Source organism: Ochotona curzoniae, unplaced genomic scaffold (genome assembly GCF_017591425.1).
Source record: "Ochotona curzoniae isolate NIBS_2020 unplaced genomic scaffold, NIBS_Ocur_1.0 scaffold_2587, whole genome shotgun sequence".
In the NCBI taxonomy this organism is placed as follows: domain Eukaryota; kingdom Metazoa; phylum Chordata; class Mammalia; order Lagomorpha; family Ochotonidae; genus Ochotona; species Ochotona curzoniae.
The window spans coordinates 2,353,794-2,376,890 of NW_024467096.1; the positions used below are offsets into that span (position 1 = coordinate 2,353,794).

At 39.6% G+C, this 23,097-nt stretch overlaps 1 protein-coding gene and 1 pseudogene across 2 annotated transcripts in view; both read left to right on the forward strand.

The window, feature by feature from the left end:
• Positions 1-23,097, forward strand: part of SLC49A4 (solute carrier family 49 member 4) — an 83,813-nt gene that overhangs the window by 31,291 nt on the left and 29,425 nt on the right. For both annotated transcript variants that reach the window (XM_041003058.1, XM_041003059.1), the window contains exons 3-4: positions 14,179-14,444; positions 17,317-17,446. In XM_041003058.1, the coding sequence (XP_040858992.1) occupies positions 14,179-14,444; positions 17,317-17,446 (396 nt within the window). The remainder of the gene's footprint in view (positions 1-14,178; positions 14,445-17,316; positions 17,447-23,097) is intronic.
• Positions 10,173-11,858, forward strand: LOC121171363 (annotated as a pseudogene).

The window sequence follows — 23,097 nt, forward strand, 5'->3', positions numbered from 1 at the left end:
TATCTTTATTAGGGAACACGTTATAATGAAGAGACCCCAGAATATAATGGCTGAAACAACATAACACTGTTTTTATTTGCCTGGTGAACCGAGGCCAGTGGGCAAGTAGGCAGTTATATGCTCTACGAGGTCACCTGAGGGACCTAAAATCCCTCTGTCTGGTTGCTTTTTTGGGAAATGTCCTTGACAGGCAGTTCATCAGAACCGTAACCACCACTCAATAGGAAGAAGGCCAAGGGAATAGTTTTACCTCCAAGATGATGAACTTGAAGCCTTCCCAGTCTAATCTCATTGTCCCACGCTTAGCAACCTGGCCTTAGCTAACTGCATTGGAAATGTAGACTGTAGCTTACCCAGTAAACCTTTAAAATGCTTTATAACTAACAGGAAAGTAGAATGGACACTGGGGAAATAGCTTATTGTCTCTATCACAGATGAATTTGATGCCTATTTGGAAAGAAAAAGTCATTTTGTATCTCACCTTAGATTATGTGTCAAATTCATATAAGCAGAACAGTTTAATGTTTAACTGAAAAGTGGTATATGGAGATATTCATCTGATTCTACATGGGAAAGATTTTTGTAACCAGAAAAATGATAAAAATGGATTGATTAGACATTTCCAAAATGTTAAATATCATGCTTGAAAATAGACCAACTGAATAATAGGTAAATAACATAGATATAAGTATAAAGCACTTGTCCAAAGTAAGAAGCCTATAATATGCAAAAAGAAAAAGGGAGAGTATCAAAGAGGAAGTATAAATTAAAACAAGTATATGTCTTTTGACCTAACAACAGTGATCCACACAGTCATGGCTGCCCCTTCCCCATGTCTACCTCCTAATCTCTCTAACCTGTATGTGTTAAGTTACACAGCAGAGGACAACTATTGTCACTGATGGAATTAAGATTCCTGATTAGCTGACCTTGAGCTAGAAATCTTATCTTGGGTTTCTATAGGTGCTGCTGGTATGTTCCAAAATATTCATCAAGGAGAAGAACTCAACACATAGTGAAGAACTCAACACGTAGCTGCTGGCTTTGAACATAGAAAGGTTATGAACTAAGGAGTGTGGGCAGTGGGAAAAACTGGAAAAGGGAGGCCAAGGATTCTTTTCCAGAACCTTCAGAAAGGACCGTAATCCTGCCAACATCTTGGTTTAACCCGTAGAGCCCCAAGTTGGACCCCAGTTTATAGAACTTTCAAATTATAATTTTTTTTTTGTATTACCATGTTGTAACAGCAGGAGAGAACTAACACACCAGTTGTGTGTGTGAGAGAGACACGTGTGTGTCATGAATAGTGGTTCTGCTTCTGACGAAAAAGGTATTTTAGACCACTATTGACAGGCATATAACTGTCACAAGTCATTCTGAAAAACAATTTGGGAGTACATTTTATAAGTCCTAAAATATTCACATACTTTGACTTGCAGATCCTAATGAAACAATTTGTATAATGGCTGTTATTTACATAAAATATTATCAAACAAGTATTATTAATATTACCCAAAAGTTGTTGGAATCAACTTAGATAACTAGCATGAAAGGGACTAATTTTTTTATTTGTGTGTAATAAAATGTCACAAAACTGTTAACAGTTGTTTTGATTGTAAAGACTCTTCAGTGAGATGTGAAAAATATGTATGATAAACTATAATATTAAAGTAATTTAGTACATCAAGCTGTATGTTCAATAGTATATCTTTGATTATCTAGACTTAAATTTTGAGAAGGAAAGATACAATGAAAAAAAGACTGAGAGAAAACACTGAAAAACCAAAATATGAATAGTGGCTCTCTTAATTGAGATATTGAGTTTATGAACTTTTTTTTTCTCTGTACATTTATTTACAACGTTTTCTATGAGTTTATGTACTTTTAACTAAAAGGACAAAATAAAAATTAAGAGATTAAAAAGAAAAAAGTCTGAGACAAACGGGGGAAGCAGATGTCTCTGTAGACCATGTGCCTTACCATGAGATTGTCATGCTCTAAATAAACAAGAATCCTGAAAAATAGATAAAATATCTCCAGAGAAATGGAAAATTGTGGCTCACCAAAAATGTGTATTGTTAATATATTTATTAAGGCTGGAAGTTAAGACTTAAAATCTAATCCAGTCTTTTCACTGTGTTTATAGGCTAGTATTTGCTAAGCTATTATGAGCTTCTCTGGGGCCAAGACTGTAATAGTCATCAATATTCATGTATTCCCATTAGTGCAGATGCCCGACCACACCCATGCTCAGTATTTTAATTGAATCCAATTGAGCAAAATTATTGAAGCATGCAAAAGTGAAGGTAAATGTTTATAAAAGAAAGGTGAAGCTATGCTAACAAAACTTTTAGAAGGCTCTTTGTTGTCCCACCACTGTATTTCTCCTTTCCTAGCTTTTTTTTCTCTGTAGTCTTTGCCATTCCCAACCCTTCTTATTGCCTTATGTTTTCTTGGGTTAAATAAAGGAAAAAAGTATTCCCAGCATCTTTGCTTTTTTTGATATCCAAGAACAGCTGTGATGTGAGTTTATTTTGATGTGCAATGATTAGGAACTGGAAGAAAATTTTGAATTGTTGAAAAATGGAGTCTCAGAGGAGAATATTTCTATGAATTCTACCTCATATCACAAATACATAAATTTTTAATATACCCATAAATATGAGTGGTTATTATTAATTCAAAATTTTTAATTCGTAGAATTATTTAAGAATACTGGACTTATTCCGAGGAAGTATCTCTAAGTTTTTTGTTAATGCTAGTCATAAGAAAGTAGATTTACAAAGTGAACCTGTTCACAGAATAGAAATGTGAGAGTCACCTCATGCTTTTGCATCTTAAGGACTTGGGTTATCTCGGCAATGGGTGGGTTTTTTTTAACAGATGTTAACAGAGAACCTTTAGAATGAAGCCATATGGGACAGTAAAACGATGGAATCTGTTCTATAATTTTGGTTTCCAGCCATGGGTACATGATTAGCTTTCCTCCCGTTGTTTTTAGAGTAAGTTGCAAAATGATAAATGGTGTTTTGGATGTGTTATTAACCTCCCTGGAAGAGGAAAGGTTACCTAGTTGTGGTCTGACACCCTGTCCAGCTATAAAATTTGCAACTATGAACCAACAAACCAGTATTAATGTTAAGTAAGAATAATATCGGAATTGTAGATATTCCAAGATATTAGAAAACAGAGGTTGGGATACCAGAATATCATTTTGTGCCAACTTAAATGTCAAGAACATTGGCAAACATGAACTATAGATCTTTGCTTTGAACTTCAGCTACTGGCATTTGTTTGAAAAGCTGTTGTTTACTGAATATTCTGAAAAGGAGTGCAGCTGTGCGTGAATGTCATCCCATAGACCACACAGGCCTTGTCCTTTTTACCACCAGGGTAGTAATTGGGAGCTGATGGTGCTTGGGGCAGTGGCAGGTCTGGGCAGCAGCTCCAGGGGCTGAGGGCCTGTTGGAGCCTCTCCTGGCTAGCAGGTTTCTGCAGTCCTGACCCCAGTGGGCAGCTGCACTCTGGCTTGCTTGTCCGGGCCATCCCAGTTCTGTAGCTGCTGTTACAGGGGATACTGTATCTTTAACCTAGTGATTCTGCTCAGCCTGCAAGGATCGCTCCTCCTCCCTTGTTCCACCTAACTAGCAGGAATGGGATAAAGTTGGCTTAGGGGTTATAGGGGAGGAAGGAAGAAACAGGAATAAAGTAAGAATAGATGGATAAAGAGAGGAAGGGGTTAACATTAGCCTGAGGAAACTGGGCAGAGAGGGAGGCCACGCCCCCTTGCCAGCCAGCTCTTTCTGTGTCTGACCTGCTGGGCTACAGGAGGCATGCAATCCCCTGACTGGATCTGTACCTGATTTTCAGGTATGCAAGCAGGAGTAAATGGGCAGCTTGGACTGTTCCCTTTCTGCTTCTTGTCCAGGAAGCAGAACAGCCTTCTCAAACTGCTGGCTCCTCAAACCCCTCCAAGGCCACTGTGCTTGAGGTGTTAATGCTGCATGACCTCAGACATCTTCTTTAAAAAGCTCTGGTATGGCATAGCATTTGACTTAGCAATTAAAACAGACATTCAGTTTTGAAGTACCTGGCTTCAAGTCTCTGGTGTAGACTCTGGGAGGCAGTTATAATGGGTTAAGTCATTGGACTTCTGCTACTCACATAAGACATGTGACTTTAGTTCCTCTTCACTGTAGGCCCATTGCAGGCATTTGGGGAAATACTCATGACCTCCCACCACAGTTTCTTATAAATAGCTTATTTTTGGAATATTTGTTCACTATCCTTTTTAAATTATTATTATGACTGATTCAAACTTTTTGATGAACTTGGTAAGCTTGTAAGTGGGTTTGATATGACATGGGTGATTTTTAATAACTTTGCAAGGATTTTAGAACACATTCAGTGATGACAGTTCCCTGTACTTGAACTAGTCCACACCCTTCTGAGGACATCTGTACTGCTCTACCACTTTATAAGGTGCTTTGAAGGGAATGGAAAAGGCATGGCCCTGGCCCCTGTGAAACAGAACTTTAACTTGCCACATCAAAACTGAGGCATGTAATGATGACACAGAAAACGTAGCCTTAGATGACCTGATTTCACTTTACTGAAGATCATGAAGTGCTTCTTTTTTATTTTTTCTGTGCTTTTGGTACATTCTGGTTTCCGAAAACTAGCTTCTTTCCAAGTGCTTATAAAGCATTAAGGTCATTGTATTTTATTTTCAACATGTGAAACAGTTTGTTCAGACTATTTCTTTAAGCTGAGTGGATTTTTTCCCCTTTATTATGTTCCACTCAGGTCAAGTATCCTTTATCCAAATTACTTGAGCCAAAAAATGTTTTGGACTTTGGATTTTTAATTTTGAAATATTTGCATTTACATAATGAGGGTGCTTGGGAAAGGCGAGCCAACACTAAACATGAAATTCATTTTATCCAGATCATCTTGTGCAGTATTTCTGGTCCACCTGTGTATTGACTGCAACCTGTAACAGGAATGGAGTTTTCCAATTTAGCGTGTCATGTTGCATAAATTTCAGATCTGGGATATCTCAGATTTTAGACTTTCAGACAAGGGATGCTCGACCTGTGTAACTAATTTTTGTTCCCATGCCTGTTTCTGACCAGTAGGATGAATATTGTATTAAATTTCCACTTTCACACAAGTATAAATCTCAGATCACAATTGCGCTGCTCATAACTCAGCCTGCTGGTCCCACTTGGGTGTAAAGAACTGTCCCTTTTGAGTTGATGGCATCCACCACACATTCTGGCCTTCTTGAAACTTCTTTTTCCAGTTGCTGTGACACCAGCTTTTCTTCTACTGTTTTTGTTGCCTCTGTGATTGCTTCTTCCCTGCTGTCTTTCTAGAATCTGCTTCATCTGACCTTCCTAAAAACATTAGAATTCTCTGGTGTTTGTTCCCTGACCATGACATCTCTTTCCTTGTCTCCCAGCCTTTATTATCCATTGGACATGTCTATAAACTTAGAGATGTCCTCTCTCCCAGTAACCTGTCATTCACCTAACCACCTCTGTTGCTTTAATAGTTCTCCAAATCTTCCCTTCCTCTGTCTCCCCACTGTTACTGCCAGGACCACCTCTCAGCCATGCCACAGGGTCTCTGGCCTCAGCTCCATGACTGAGAGTGTCCCACACTGAATTTAAGCAGTGTGGCCATTCCTTTTCAGGTGAGAAGTCACATGCCAAGGAGCTACGTCAGCCAGACACACACAGCCTAATTCCTGTGCTTGTTGTAAATACCCCAGAAATTCTTATGACAGACCTCCTCCCCCGACATGTTCTTCCAGAGTTAGACTGCATCCCTGGTGTGTGCTTTCCAGGCACAGAGGCTGGGTGAAGGACACCTGCTGGAGCTTCCTGAGAGTTCAGATCTTCAGCTTCACATGCAGATGTGTGAAGCCCCAGATCTTACAGGCTGGAGCCGGAGGTCAGAAGAGAAGGCCATGCAGGGGCCTCCATCTGCCCCTGCATGTACCACATACACACAGAGCAGGCTGGCTTACTGCCTTATTTTTCTTTTTGCTCTTGGTACAGGGCTGATAGGCAATTCTTCACTTACTCTTAGGGATTATTAAGGGCAAGGCCTTAATATCATTTATTTTTATACTCCCGTATGCCTGTCACAATGCCAATCCCACCTGGAGTGAGTGCTCAACACAAGTTTGTTGATTGAGGCAATAATGACTGCAATTTATGTTAAATGCTTTACAATTATTTCATCTCTTTTCCTGTCATTTTTAGGATTTGTAATAATGTTTGCATGATTTTCAGAAACAACTTTTTTTTCTAGAAAAGCCTTATCTCTGATTTTGTATCACTGATAGTTGATAATATTTTCACAAACTGTTCATGAGATGGGGTGTTAGCAGTAAACAATAGAAGACACTGTCAGGCAAACACTTCAGTATTACAGATTAGCATGGCATCACAGTCACCAGCACATAGTACCAGTGACTGTCGTATTAGTAACAGCTGAGCCATGAGAGATTCTAGGATGCAAGAGCGAGAAGGACCAGGACTGAGTTCTGGAGAACAACAATGGAAAGAATGGGACTGGGTTTTCCTGCCAGGTTTCTCATGAATTCAGAAGATAAACTCTAAGGTACTGTAGAACCCTGAGTTTCCTGAGCTCATTGTGAGGAGTATGTGTGTGTGTGTGTGTGTGCATGTGCATGATGACTTTGAAAGTAATTAATGTTAGAGTAATTTTTTCACATTTTATTATTATTGCTATCATTATATGATACAGTTCCATATTCCCTTATTCCCTCCCCAATTCCCTCCCCCCCAGCAGTTCCTTTATATCATTACTAACATATAGTTCTTCATACTCAGTCATATGTTCATCATTGCAGGCATGGACAATGGCAGAGAGTCCAGAATTCTATTGTCAAAATATAATATAAACAGTTTCACTGTAAGTCCATCTTTGTCTGGAAACAGAAATGCATACCACACTGCATCCTCACATCTGGTTGTTAGTCTCCATTACATAACTACTGTACATTCCCTTAAATGAAAAGTCATGATACAGAATCAACAATAGAAAGAAAAATAGAGTTTTACAATGCCATGAAGTTAAATGACATGTTACTAGATATGACAGTCTCCATTACACAACTACTATACCTTCCCTTAAATGAAGAGCCAAAAAACAAAATCAACATCCAAGAGAAAAGAGAAATTAACAACACCAAGAAGTTAAACAACATGCTATTAAATGTCTAACATGTAGCTGAAGAAGTGAAAATCAAGAACCTTCTTGAAGAAAATGATGCCACTGTATGATCTACGAGACATTGAATGATTTAATCAGAAGAAAGTATTTTGAAGAGATGAAACCAAGAGAAAACAACAAAACCCATGTGATAGAGTTTCCGCTGATCTTTGTTGGAGTGTGTCTCCTCCAGACAGTAAACAGATGGGTTTTGTTTTTTAATTCAGTCTACTAATCTATGATGTTTGATCGAGCTTAAGCAAATTACATTCAGAGTTAAATATACATAGGTGGTACTTTGGTCCTGTCCTTTTAGGAATGGGCTGTTCATTGGTTTAGTCTTCTGTTGTCGTTTTCCTGGGATGTTCTTCCTACTTGCCTTTGGTTTTGGTAGGTGCTATTCCTCTTCTCTGTGAAGAGAACATGTTGAAGTATCATTTGTAGGGCAGGTTTGGAAGAGGCAAATTCTTTTAACTTTTCTTTGCTGTGGAAGAACTTTATTTCATTTTCAAAGACAAAAGAAAGCTTTGCTGAATATGTTATCTTAGGCCGACAATTTTTTCTTTTAAAATCTGGAATATGTCACTCCATTCTCTTCTTGCCTGTAGAGTTTCCTGTGAGAGATCTCCTGTGAGTTTAATTGGCATTCCTTTATATGTCAATTGATGTTTTTCACGTGCACATTTAAGGATCTTTTCCTTCTGTTCAATTGAAGAGAGCTTGATGATCATGTGCCTTGGTGAAGATTGCTTTTGATCAAGCCTCTTGGGCGTTCTGTGTCCCTCTTGGATCTTGTTTCCCAATTCTTTCTCCAGATTAGGGAAATTTTCCTTGATTATTTCATTAAATACATTTGCAAACTCAGCTTCTCTTTCTGCACCTTCTGGGACTCCCATAACTCTTATATTTGGCCTTTTAAGAGTGTCTTTCAATTCTTGAATACTTTTTTTTGGCCTGATCCAGCTCTGCTTCCAGCTTTTTGTTTGCTTCCCCTTGGTGACAGGAGATATCTGCCAATTCTGAGATTTTTTCTTCTGCTTGCTTTCTTCTATTTTGGAGACTGTCTGTTGTACTTTTAATTTGCTCTACTGTGTTCTTAATTTCTGATATATCAGCCTTGATTTGCTTTGTTGCTTCCTTAAATTCTTTGAACTCTTGCATGAGCTTCTCATTTTTGACCAGAATCTTCAAAATGAGTCTTATGGATTCTGTGTGTCCCATTTTCTCAATGTCTTCCTCAGTTAACTCTGAGGTTGGCATAGGGTTTTGCTCCTTTGCAGGGGAGTGCTCAGTAATATTCATTGTGCCTTTGTCTCATCTTTTGCTCTTGATCATTGTACTTCTGGTTAGCAGAGTCGTCTCCTTGTGGTAGGTTTCTAAGCTGTGTAACCCACAGGTCTACAATGCGATTTTACTTATTTCAGTTGGCACACAACTTTTTGCTTGCAGCCACTTGTGCCACAACCTCCAGCGAGTTCCAGGTCTGGCTTCTTATGTCAGATATCCACAATGGTCTCCGCAGCCCCAGCTCTTGGCTCATCACTCTCCACCTCCTCTGATACCATGCTGAGGCTGCACTGTTGTCTCTGCAACCTTTCTCCCACTTCCGCTTGGAGTAGGTTCCAGGATCAGAGAGACACCAGGCATCCTATCTAGTTAGGTTGTTGGTGGCGCTGATCTTGTTGGAACCTGTTGGACGTTAGGTCTGGGTGCCACACGGACCTATTTTCACTGGTACAATGTCACAGTCGGTATTATTTCCTGTGGGACCTCAGCGAGTTCTCGCAAGCTCAGCACATGCGCATTTCACTGTTGTCCCCTGCAGTCCCAAAGCTATTGTCACAGTGTGCAATGGCACCTGATGTGCTATCACCACAGTTCTTGATCTGCTGGCCGTCAGATCCGAGTGCTACCCAGACCTGTCTGGGGTGGAACCCATTGAATGCCACGTCTTTGCAGTTCACCGAGTCAGAAATGAGCTCACTCCCTGCTCAGAGCATGCTCCGTCCTTTCCCTTGCCCTTTTCTCCTTACGCAAAATGGCGCCCAATTCAGCTCTAAGGGGGTGACTGGGCTATGAAATTCATTCTGTTCTTGCACTGCCTGAGATTTGCTGCTCTGTCTCTGCTCCTGGTCAAATCAAAGGGACCAGCAGGTCGGACAGTTCTTTGTCTGGGTTCACCTCCCAAGCTCCCAGTGAAAGTCCCTTCCCACCTGGTTGCTGGTGGAGTTCAGATCGCCGAGCTGGAATATCATTCACTGCAACACCACACTGCCATTCCCGCTGCTTTCCTGTGTCTGTTAGTCTCCAGGTACCCCCTGCTGTTGTTCTGTCCTTTTCTATTTCCTGAAATATGTCCTCTCTGCTTCATCCTGATTAAATGTTTCTCCGTCCGTTTAAACGTGTCCTTACCCTATTCCGCCATCTTGATTCTCCTCTAATGTTAGTCATTTTAAACACTAAATCAGCTTGTTTCATTCCTGAGAAGTTTTTACAGTGGCACCATAAAACTATAGGCTGCCTCCCCTTCCTTCTCCCTGCCACACAAGTTAGTGACCTTTAATTTTCATTTGAAATATCCCGTGTTGGTGGTCTTTCTTTGGGGACTTCTTCAGCAGGTGTAGTGAGAAATATCATGACCTGATAATTGAGTAAACTGGATGTGGATACCCCTTCATCTCAAACCTGGAGCAGGCATTGTGGTGTGGTGGGAAAGGCCCAGCTTTGCACACCTACATCCCATACTGGAGTGCTTAGGCTAGCTCAGGTCCTCACTTTACCCACTTTACTTCTGATCCAATTTCCTGCTAATGCACACCCTGGGAGGCAGCAAGTGATGTGTCAAGTACTTGATTCCCTGCCACCCATGTGGGAGACTCAGATTAAATTCCAGATTCCCGGCTTTGACCTGGCCCAGTGTTGACTGTTCCGGGCATTTGTGGAATGAATCAGTAGGTGAGAAGTCTTTTTTCTCTCCTTCTGTCTTCTTCTATCTTTGCATCACAAACTGTGCTTTTCGAATGGAAAAAATTAGAAAAGTATAATGTTGAGGCAGACACACTATTCCTGTTTCCTTGTACATTATCACTACTTGGAAGTAGTGTGGCCACTGGGCCCAGAGGCAGCGGCTAGTAATGCCTGGAAAACTCTAGAGGCCCATTATGGAGCTGGATACATCTTTGAAGGAGCCCAACAGTCGGAGGAAGGAGAGGCAAAGGTATTTATGTGAGTGAAGGAGTTTAAGTATTACGTGTGAGAAATAGTCCTGCTTCCCATTTTCCTGTAGAGGAGCTATCCCTCACTCTATAAAGCCCCAATACAATTAGAGGATCATAGATGCTGAAAGTGGACAGGGTTGTTATGAAGATGTAAACAAGATAAGCCTGAAACGTTGTTTGATGCTGGGTTGAAGGAAGCAAGTCAAGGCTCCCTTATGACTCCAGAAACAAAGGAAAACAGTGTTGCAAATTATTTGGATGCTCCTAAGCCTCAAAAAGCTTGAATGAAAGAGAGGCTAAATGGAGATGCTGGAGAAGGATTTAACAAACTTTCTGATGAATTCTCTAAATCTCATAAATTAAAAAGAATAGATCTGCCAAAAGAAGTTATTTATGAATATGAGCAAAATCAAAGTAAATGTCCTTCTAGATAATTTTTATATATCGAGTGATAATAAACTGGAGACCCTAACGTGGGAAAAGAAAGAAGAATCCTTATCAAATTTCACTTTTTCTGATGATTCTATAAAGCTTCTAAAAGATTTAGGGGTGATATTTCTCTTTCCTATTCAAGTTAAGGCCTTTATTCCTTATGTGAAGAACAAGATTTGACTATTTCAACAGAAACAAGAACAGGGAAAACAATCTCTTTTGCCATCTTGCCGTCCCCATGATTGAAAAGCTCCAAGGAATTCAACAGTTTTAAAAAGCCACTCACCAATGGAACTTATTTCATCTCCAGTGAGAACTGGCAAGTCAAGTAGCCAAAGACTTAAGAAATAGAACTAGAAAAATCCGTGTGTCGTGTTTTCAAAGTGGAATATCTTATCAAAGCTAGATTAATTGCGTTCAGCATGATATCAACATTGTGGTTAGAACACCTGGTCATAACAAAAACCATCTGCAGAGCCTGTTGGATCTTAGTACCTGACATGTTGTGTTTGACGAAGTGGATCGAATGTTCAATTTAGTTTTGCAGAGCAAGTTGAAAATTTTTCCATGAATGCTATACAACTGATTCTGAAGACAGTCCTCAGACTTTACTTTTTTCTGTAACTTGCCCACTGTGGTTATATAAAACTGCAATAAGCCAACAAACAAACAAACAAAAAGCATGAAATCCATATACAAGCAAGTTGATCTTGTGGGAAAAATGACTCAGCTACAACTGTGGGACTATATGGCCTTCTAAAGCTTTGGTTTCAGGGGCCAACAGTTATTGTAAGCATCTGGTTCACATAGTGAGTCTAGGGGGAGGACTGTTAATGATACCAAGAAGATTGGAACTGAAACAGCCATAAATCTGCACATAGAACAGAATGCTGTTTTAAGGGGTGTAGGTGGGGGGCGTTGCATAATCCCAGAGAGAAATTCCTCTGCAAGGCTTCAGAGAAGGTAAAGTTGCTCCTTCACCCCATGTGACTGCCCATGTTTTGTACATTCCTAAGGTTGCCCTGTTGATTCACAGTTATTCACAGGATGATGACACCTATGTGCCTAGGTAAAGTTGGCTGGGTAAGAATTTGCATAGGTATTTATGATTCTAGGGAAAGATGTCAACTAAGAAGACATATGGAACAAGAAGCAGGAGTTACTTTTGAATGTGTAGATGTTTCTTCTGCAGTGGACTTAGTTAAATTTAAAAGGATAGATGCTATCAGGCTTCTATTTCTTATGCTGCTGTTGATTTTTTCCAACCATCAGCTTGGAGACTGATAAAAAAGAAAGAGGCAGTGAGTGCATTCACTGCAGCCTCAGTCCACATTTATGGTGCTTGGAGCTTTAGACCTTAACCTTTGATCTGTGTGTGTGTCTGCTTATAATAAAAGAGGGAATTTATTAGAAGGATACAAAGGTTCTTAATGGATTCTAAAAGGGTCAATAGCTAAAACTACACATTTTTAAAGGATAGAGCATGCTGTCACAAAAACTTTGAATTCTTTTTCTGCGTAGTCATAGAGTATTGCAGAGGATAGTCCTTGCATCCTGCCTAAGGGGCTAGAATATGGACTCATTTCTGCTTGCTTTTTGATCCTGATAGCACTTTAGGCTGGACTGAAACTTATCAGACACTTGTGGGCAGATACTCATGAGCTCATTCTGATAAGGAGAGTGTCTGAGCCTGACTCCAGAAGCCCTGAAGATAAACAGAATGTCAGTTGTGCTGGGAAAAAACTTAACAGAAAGCTGGTTGTTACCAGGGTGCTACATTAATGTCACTTGGCACTTTGTCCCTTGATCATTTTTTTCCCCAGCATTTATGAAGATAAAAGCAAACCTGATTCACTATCTCCACCTCCCCCTCACTTGTGCTTCTCCCCATATACCTGTTTATTATTTCCTTCTGCATTCAGAAAACATGTTTTCTGTATGGCTTAAGGTGAAAGTTGAGACACAAATGCTAGTTAGTAAGCAAAACAAGCCGGGAACAAATGCAGTTAGTATCTTGAAATGCTGCATACAGCATCCCTTCTTCCCTTTCCTCTACCTCCAGGTGAAACTGGTTGACCTACTTCCCTTTCCTGTGTATGTTTTTGAGCCTCTGACCCCTTTACTCCTTCAGGGCTGCTCTTGAATATGAGTGTGAGTGCCAGGGAGTGGAGAAAGCAATGAGGAAAAAAGAATTTGATCAGCAAGATACAGGAGTGCTAAGTAGACTATTGAGATAAGATGGGCTAGACTACAATGGAAATGGAAACAGGAAACCAGCCTTCACTAACCCTTACAATTAAAGTCAGAATCATTGTTTTAGGATTGGAAGGGCCTACTGATCGGAAGATTACCTTTGATTTAAATGAAACATTGCTTTCTCTTTTTACTTTAGGAAACTCTTTTGGCTCACCCTCATCATTCATGCTCCTCATTCTTCTTGATCTGTCTCTCCTCTCTGTATATTCGCCTTTCCAATAAAAAAATAATAAAAATAAATCTTTAAAAAAAAAGAATAAATTATGATCAAGAAAGATTTAAGATCCAAGCAACTACAGATTCCTACTGTGTTAGAATAGGTACTCAATAAATGCATATGGGATTTATAGGAATCTCTTGATTTTCTTGGAATCCCAAAAAGTTTTCTCTTGCCCACAGTCTTTCAACTAGCCACTGGCAGAGCTTGTCCAGAACTCCATTTCTGCAATTCCCTAGCCAATCTATTTGCTTTCATAAGATATTGTTGACTAGGTTTCTTCCTTGTACTTTCAATACTTGGCAAAGAGTAGGTATGAAATGTTGAGCCCAATTTTATTTTTGTGAGGCTGGTGGCATTTATTGGATCTTTTAATGAGTGTCAGTCTAACAGTTGAAAGAATGTGAACTCTGGCATCAAACCTAGATCTGATTCTTAGCTTTGCTCATTAATAGTTAGACAAGTTTCTTCATCTTTTTGGTCTGCACTAACAATAGGCACTACCTAGTGTTGTTATAACAGGTAAATGAAACAAGGTTATAGAAAGTGCTTAGTTTAGCATGTGGCTAAAATCTGAGGCTTTGGTAAATATTGTGAGATGAATAAATGGTAGCTATTATTGTATTTGATCTCCCTCCCAGGTAGGTAACATACCTTTTAGAAGGGAAGTTAATTTACCTTTCAGATATGTCATATTCTTTAAATATGTATCCTTGTTGCCATGGTTACTGCTGTGTGGTGAATTTCTTTTTGTCTTAGAACATACCTGCTTCTGATACTAACAGCTTTTAACTTTTGAAATTTCAGATTGATCCACGGAGGACAGCTGTTAAACGGATTGGCAGGCCCCACTGTGATGAATGCCGCACCGTTCCTCTCCACAACGTGGTTTTCTGCAGATGAGCGAGCCACAGCCACTGCTATTGCTTCAATGCTCAGTTACCTTGGTGGAGCATGTGCATTTTTAGTTGGACCCCTTTTTGTCCCAGCTCCCAATGGAACCTCACCTCTTCTTGCTTCAGAGAACAGTAGGGCTCATATTAAAGATCGCATAGAGACTGTATTATATGCAGGTAATTTAAAGTGTTCTCTCTTCCTATTATACTTTATATTCTATCCTAACCATCTCCAGTCTACTTTTTTCTAGAAACACTTAGAAGTACTGAGACACACATGCACATGCACATGCGCACTCACACATAAAATATGTTTTCCTTGTCTCTTGGTTTAAAGGTGTCTATGTCATATCCCTTCCAGGAAGCTAAGTTTAAAATGTATTCTTTCTATTCTTCATGTGCACTTATGATTAAGTATTGCATAGCACATAATCTTGTTTCCTGAAGGATGCAGGCAAGTAAGCAGACACGGTAAAACATAGTGCTGGGTGCTATAACCAAAGACCTACAACTGCCTTGAGAGCTGATAGCAAGAGAATCTAACCCGGGTTTTAGAGGTAAAGTGGTACTTCCTGGGGAGGCCATGTCTTAAGTTAGAACCTGAGGGTTGAGAAAGAGCCAAACACTGGTACAGTCGACAGGATGAAGAATATACTGAAAAAAAGAGAGAACTATGGTGAAAACACCCAATAAAGGGCAAAGCCCAGTGCATGCTACACCTACAGGCACAGAGTGGTTTAGCAGTGGTGAGAAACGTGGTGAGGGAAGATAGAGTAGAGAGTGCCAGCCTTCCGTATAAGCCTCCCAGGCAAGGCTAGCAAGTTTGAGTTTCACATTATAGGAAAAGGCCACTGTGGAGATTTTACACAGGAGGATTATATGATGAAAACTGTGGCATAGAGGAAATAAAGCAGAGGCAACTGGCAGCTTATAAAGCATTTAATGCACTGTAACAATTTGTGCCTTTAAAAAAAAATCAAGAAATTTAATTAAGTACAGAATTACGGGTTTTAAACTTTATTGTGGTCATAGTACTCTTTTTATTGAAAACCTAAGTAATGGCTGTATCTTTTCAGTGACTGGATGTAGGTGCTATGGGCATGTATTAGCTCTCTGGCTCCTGGTTCCCATGTAGTCAGGCAAAGGCCCTAGCTCAGAGCTTCCCAGCTGCTTCTCCAGTGTCTTCCTATTTGCCAGTCTAACCTATCTGGAATATTACCCCTTGACATCTAAAGTCCATTAAAAATACTCTGCTCAAATTGCTGTCCTAAAAGGTTAAAACTCTTAAGTTAAATCATTCCAGACAAAGGATCCATTAGAAAAGTAAATTATAGATCGATATCTCTTGTGTATGTTGACTCAAAGTCCTGTACAAAATACTGGCAAACCAAACCTAGCAGCATATAAAAGGATGATATACCGTGGCCAAGGAGACTTGACTCTGGAAATGCAAGATTAACTTAACATCTGGAACTTGACATAGCATGTTGTATCAGTAGAGCAAAGGGGCAAGAAACTGGATCATCTTAATTGACGAAGAAATAGCATTTGACAAACCTAGCAAATACCCTTTCAAGTAGGAATTCATGAGCATTCTCTCAATGTAATAAAATTCACGTATGAAATGCCACAGATAATATCATATATTTATCAATCGTATTTGATGGTCGGAGACTGCAAGACCAAGATACCCATATCTATTTAACATTGTGCTACAGGTTCTAGCCTGCTCTGCTGTGCAGGAAGAAGAGAGAATAGGTATCCAGATTGGAAAGAAGGAAGTAAAAATAACTGTTGAAAACAGTGTGATTTTTGAATATATAAAATTCTCTGGAATCTGTTATAAACTGTTACATCTAAAAGGCAAGTTCAACAAGGCTTACAATACAAGATTAATATGTGGAAATTGCTTCTGTTTCTATTCAGTAGCAATGAGCAATTGAAACACAAAATTAGGAAGATGATTTAATTTACCATAGCATCAAAATGAATAAAAATTATAAGTAAATGAACAAAGAATAAAATGGAGTCTTCAGACAACAATATACTGCTGAAAGAAATTAAAGAAGACCTAAAACGTTTCATGATTATGTGTTAGAAATTTTAATATTTAGTATTGTGAAAATATTCCCAAGTTTTTTTGCACTGATACGGTTCTACTAAAACCCCAGCTGCTTTTATTGCAGAAATTGATAAACTGATTCATAAACGCAAAGGACAAGAAATCCTGTAGTTGGCTATACAAACCCAGCTTCTCTCATATCCTGAGTACCATACCTATTGGAGAGTCATTCTAGATCTTCTAAGATCTCTTTTATAGTAATATACTGGCTTTTATTATTGTTTCAGAGACATAGCAGCCACCCACTACTTTACTCTCCCAAATTCCTTCAGTGGCAGAGGCTGGGCCAGGATAGAGCTGGGCTTAGTCTGGCTATCCCATAGGAGAAGCAGGGACCCTACTGCTTGAGCCATCATCTGCTGCCTTTCACAGTACGTATTAGTAGGAACATGGAGTTAATAACAGAACCAAGACTCAGACTCAGGCAGTCCAGTATGGGCTGTACACATCCTAACTAGTATCTTAACCACTAGCACAAATATACACCCCATGTACTATTGTTGTAAGACTGATTTATTTATTTGAAAGGCAGAGTGACAGAGAAAGAGGGAGAAGGAGAGAGAGTGAGGACAGAGCTCTTCCATTTGCAGGTTCAATCCCTAAATGGCCACAGCATCCAGAGCTGGGCAAGGCCAAAGGCAGGAACTCCATCCTGGTCTCCCATGTTGGGGAGAGGGGGCTGGAGAACTGGACTATCTTCTAGGCACACTAGCAGGAAGCTGACTCAGATGCAGGGTACCAGGACTCCAATATGCATTCCAGTGTGGGATATCAGCATTGCCAGTAGCATCTTCACCAGCTACATTTCAACACTGCTACTACTGCCAACACCACTATTGGATTCTAAGGTGCTGATGCTCAGTGAATGTTTTGAGGATTCACTCTTTGTATGTTGCCTGGTTAACATTTATTTTCTTTTTCTTTCAGAATTTGGAGTTGTCTGCTTAATTTTTTCTGCAACACTAGCGTATTTCCCACCCCGACCACCACTCCCACCCAGTGTCGCTGCAGCCAGCCAGCGGCTGAGTTATCGGCGCAGCTTCTGTAGATTGTTAAGGTGAGGATACTTAGAGTTGTCGTATGATATGACCAGTACATTCAGTGTTGACCCACAGTTAAAAAAAAAAAAAAATCTAAGATAGTAACTTTTAGGAACCTGCCGATCTTGTAAATAAAGAATAAAATACTAACTTATATAGACTTTCTATCAGAAGTATATTGAAACCCCCCCAAAAAAACAAAACCTCTATCACTTTTACCTTATTCATATGCAACCTATATAGTTATTTATTTAATATTTTTAAAATAAGCTCTTATTTTCCTTACATAATTTTTTATTAAGGGCTCAAATGCCCCAGTATTGAATTAGATTCCTCGGATGCAGGAACCATCACTATCAATTATGGTTAATGGGCCTCTGAACTTAACCTTTTGAATTGTTTGCCAGTTGGGTATGGTGAGTTCTTATTGCTCCATTAACCACTCTCTTTAGTTGGTCCTTTTTCCCTTGTCTTCTCCTGTCACAGAAGTTTTTTGTAGTCGAAACCTGCCTAAATCCTGTAAAGTAAAATTGTCTAATGGGAATATAATTCTTTTTTTTTTAAGATTTATTTTATTTTTATTGCAAAGTCAGATATACAGAGAGGAGGAGAGACAGAGAGGAAGATCTTCCGTCTAATGATTCACTCCCCAAGTGAGCGCAACGGCCAGTGCTGCACCGGGTTTTTCCTTTTGTTATTATTATTCTTAAAAAATATATTTCTTTGGTGAGGGAGGCAAAAAAAAAGGGAGAGGAAAAGAGGGAGATCCTCCAACCGGTGATTCACTCCCCTCCTGACAGCAGCAGCTGCAGCTGAAGCAGGAGCCGTGCGTATGGGTGCAGGGCCCAAGGATTGGAACCACCCTCTGCCGCACTTCCCAGGACGTTGGCTGGAGCAGCTGGATAGGAAATGGAATAGCTAGAATAAGAACAGCACCTGTGTGGGATGCCAGCATTGCAGGCAGTGGCTACCGTGCAGGTCCTGGTTTTTCTTCTGTGCAGCAATCCATCTCGTTTTACAGCTGGCTAAATCCACTAATCTCAGACCTGTTAAAAAAATCATTTAAAATATTTGTTGGACATTTAATTATCATTTTTAACAACTATCTTTCCTGATTCTTCTTTGAATATTATGGAAAAACATTTTATAAAATTCACCTTGTATTTGAAGGAAGTATCTTCTAATATTATCCATTTATATATGTTAAATTTTTTTTTCATAGCAAACATTACACTTTAAAAAAAAAAAGGTTTATTATTTAAAAGGCAGAGCTACAAAGAGATAAAGAGATCTTTTATCTGCTAGTCCATTCCCCAAGTGGCCTCAATAGCCTGATCTGGGCCAGTTCAAAATCAGAGCTAGGAGCTTATTCCAAGTCTCCCATCTGGGTGTAGGGGCCCAAGCACTTAGGCCGTCCCCCACTCCTTTCACAGGCTCAGTGGCATGGAGCTGGTTCAGAAGTGGAGCAGCCATCCTGGAAAGCCAGCACTGCAAGTGGCGACTTTAGCTATTCTCCACAAACCTCTGCAGTTTGCTTTTATGTGAAATTTGTTAGCTTCTTCTATTGCAGTCTCTTGTCCTCTTTCTCTATGAAACATTCAAATAAGCCTGTTACAGCAGAAGTGCTTAGAAAACAATAATTAGAACTGAGTCGATTAATTAACAGCAAGAATAGGAACAGGTTGTAACACTGCAAACAGCACATGCCTCCGCATGTGCATGTCACACATCACAGCTGCTGGAATGGAATGTGATCTATCCGAACTAACGCTGTGCTTAATGGAAAATAACTGCACTGCGTCTGATTCACATTTAGATTTAAATTACTTAAAGTGAAATTTAAAAACTCAATTACTTGTGGGCACTAACCTCAGTGCAACTCTGTAATGTTTTTCAAAATTCAGGTCAGAGCTTACTACTGTAGGGAATAACCACTATTGTTTTTAACAAAGAAGAAAAGAATAGAAAATGTGACCATATCACATACAGTAAGGATACATAGTGCTGTTGAGACTTTTGTTTCCTTATGTACTATGTGCACATAAATGGGTAGGTCACAAAGTAAAAAGAATGATGTTTCTTTCTCTCTTTTTTTAAGATTTATTTATTTTTATTACAAAGTCAGATATACAGAGAGGAGGAGAGACAGAGAGGAAGATCTTCCGTCCGATGATTCACTTCCCAAGTGAGCGCAACAGCCAGTGCTGCACCAATCCGAAGCCGGGTACCAACTTCTTTCCAGGTCTCTCCCACAGGTGCAGGATCCCAAAGCATTGGGCCGACCTCAACTGCTTCCCCAGGCCACAAGTAGGGAACTGGATGGGAAATGGAGCTGCCGGGATTAGAACCAGCGCCCATATGGGATCCCGGGCGTTCAAGGCGAGGACTTGAGCCACTAGACCATGCCGCCAGGCCCAGAAAGATCTTTCTTAACCTGGAGTAAAAGTTTTTAGTATATGTGCTGCCGAAGTGAGCACAGGAGTAAAAGTTTTTGAAAACTGCCTTTGTACAGCACTTGACACAATTTAACTAAAATGTTAGTAACATGTAATTATCATCAGTCACACACATCTCTAAGATGACAGTTTAAAAATGACAGGGTTGTTTTTTAATGTTGTATAAGTTTTCTCCCTGTAAAGCTAGTTAATCAGAAGTCAGATAAAATGAATAGCACAGGAAACACCAACAGAGGTCCTCTTAAGGCCAGCTAATCATTGTGGACTATTCTGTGGGAAATGAGGGGTCACTGGCTATTTTAAGGTGAGGATCTGTGTACAAGATTGTTCTGAGAAGGCAACACAGTAGCTCTAGATGGTCACTCTGAGCAGGAAATAATCCTGCATGTACACCGGATTAGCCAGGAGGCAGGACCTCCACTCAGTGTCTAAACCAGCCGCTCTTCCATGTAAGAAGCCCTTTCACCCATGCCAGCATGCCTTTGTCTGTTCCCATAGTTATCTGTCTGCTTTGCAACATGCCTGCTCCTAGCCTTGGGCTTCCCAGTTGAGTTCCTAGGGACCTGCAATGCCCATTCCCCTAGTTTGCCCTGATAATTTCCCCTGGTCTTTAAAGAACTCTAGAAATCAATAATCAGAGTAATTACCTCCCTATATTTTAATTCCACTATCTTGGTTAGAAAAACAAGCAAACAATTGTAGACTCCAGTGTTTCCACCACCATTTTCTATTTACTGACTGTGATTCTTTTCTTCTAATTTGGTCTTGAGCAGTGTCTAATGCAAACTTTTCTCTGTGTACATATGGATTTAGTGTTTGATGAGGCGGTGGTGGTTCTTTTTGCCTTTTATGTATCAGAATTAGAGTTCAGGTGAATCTGTTTCTGACTGCAGCACACACGAGAACATTTAGTTTCTCCTTGCTCCTCCTGTTCACGTGTGCTGACCCAGGGCGTCTGTCCAAGGTGCCCCTGATGTATACCCGTGTCTCTTTGCTGTGGTGATGGTAGTGTAATTTGTGTGCATCTGTGTTTAGCTTATCTCAATGGTGGCATATAATATATCTCATTCTGCTTGACTTTTTTCACTAAACACTACCTGGGTTGTTATTTTTTTTAACTCTTCATTTTAAAATGCTACAATAGTAATCAAATATAGAATCATATAACTCTCTCTCCCCCAAATCCCATAACCCAATATCAACAATTATCACTTTGTAGCTACTCTTGTTTGATCTCTGCTATGTGTACTTTCCCCTTCCTTGTATCATGAAGCTAATCTCAAATTTCAAGTCATTTTGTCCAGAAACATTTCAGTATGTGCAATTTAAAAAATATAGGGGTTCTTTTTTAACATCAGTATACTATCATTTTCCTACCTTTTAAATAATAGTTTGCTAACACCAAATCATTTCCTGTTGTCTCAAAAATTAGTTTTTTATAGTTTGAATCAGAACCAAGAGTCAGAACCCAAAAGAGATCCATGCTCAATAATTGCCCCATAGCTTGTATCCTTTGGTTTCACTTCTTTCTTTCTTCCTCCTTCTCTCGTTTCTTAAGGAGCTCTTTTACCCTGAAGGTCTGGATTTTGTTCTTTGCCCCTTCGTATGGTTTGGCATGTTTCTCTGTCTTTTTGTGTATGATCTAGGCTTTGTTCTGATCTAGGTTTTGTGTGTTTTATAACATTTCTTCCTCAGTGATGTGACCTTCTGCTCTCAGGAGACATATGACATCTGAGCAGCTCTCATTTTGCAATCTTAGCACACTGGTTTCGAAATGTATACTGCCACATGTTCACTTGCTTGGCTCTTCATACTCTGCGGTATTCATCCACCACCTTTTAAATAGTCGCTCTTTTTTTGTACCCAGTTTGCTTTCTTTATTGTTGCCATGAGCATCACTGCAGGGACACCCTGATATGCATTGCCACAGACCTAATTGGGAAAATGGACAGGATTGCTAGCATAGAAGGTATTCTGTACTTAGACTGCCAGGTACTGCCAGATCACTCTCAAAACACCCACCAAACTAGTTGTATTCTTTTTGTTCCTGTCATTCTAATAAACTATACATCTTTTACATAGTTTACATTTTGTGATTTTCAGATTCTTACATGATTACTAGCCTTTTAGTTCCATCTACTGTAAATTCCTGCTCATAGCTTCTGCCCGTTTCTAAATGGTAATTTCTATCTTAACGATTTACGTATTTTGAAATTTTGAAATTTCAGATCTCTACTCTCAGTTCCTTCATGTGCCAGTTGATTTTGCCAGTGGGTTCCTCAGTTGGTGCCCTTGTCATGCTTTCATGCTTAGGATTTCACTCTCTGCAGAATCCACTAGTTTTCTCTTATATGAACCATCGCCTTTGAACAGTCCGTAGCTAGCTAACTAGTAGCCACCTTCGCTGCAGATCACGTCTCTGAGTCTTGGCTCCCGTTTCTTCTCCATTTTTGTTTTGTTTTTAGAACAGAAGCCACATTTATTTTTTTACTCAAGCCACACAGCCTGTACTAGTTTCTGATGGAATAAGGATCTCTTCCTTCATTTTGTTTTAAAGATAACTTTCTAAGGGCATTTATTCGTCCATAAAATTTTAGAACAGCTAATAGCTCCAGCGGACACTTGGGAAGTGAATCAGCAGATGGAAGATCTTTCTCTGTCTCTCCTCCTCTCTGCATATCTGCCTTTCCAATAAAATAAATAAATCTTTTTTTTAAAAAAAAAGAAAAGTACAAATTTACAGTGCCACGAAATTAAATAACATGTTACTGAATAACTAATATGTCACTGAAGAAATGAACCTTCTTGAAGAAAATGATGTTACTGTATGACCTATGAGTCAATGAAGAATTTAATATGAGAAAAAAAGCTGTTTTGAAGAAATGAAAATAAAAACAAAAACCTCAAGCAGCTGACCTCTCACAGGGAACTCTGCAGGCCCGAGGAGAATGGAGCGACGTATTCCAGGTTCTAAAGGAAAAAACTGTCAGCACAAAATAACATACCCAGCAAAGCTTCCTTTGTCTTTTTTTTTTTTTTTAATTTGCTATCTCAGTGTGCCCCAACATTGCTGGTACAGACAATGTCATACAGTCCATCATCCCATTGTGTAAATATATCCAGCACTTTCATTGGTAGTCCATCTTTTGTTTGGAAGCAGAGATGCATGTTGCATTGTGTCTTCACATCTGGATATGGTAGTCTCCATTACT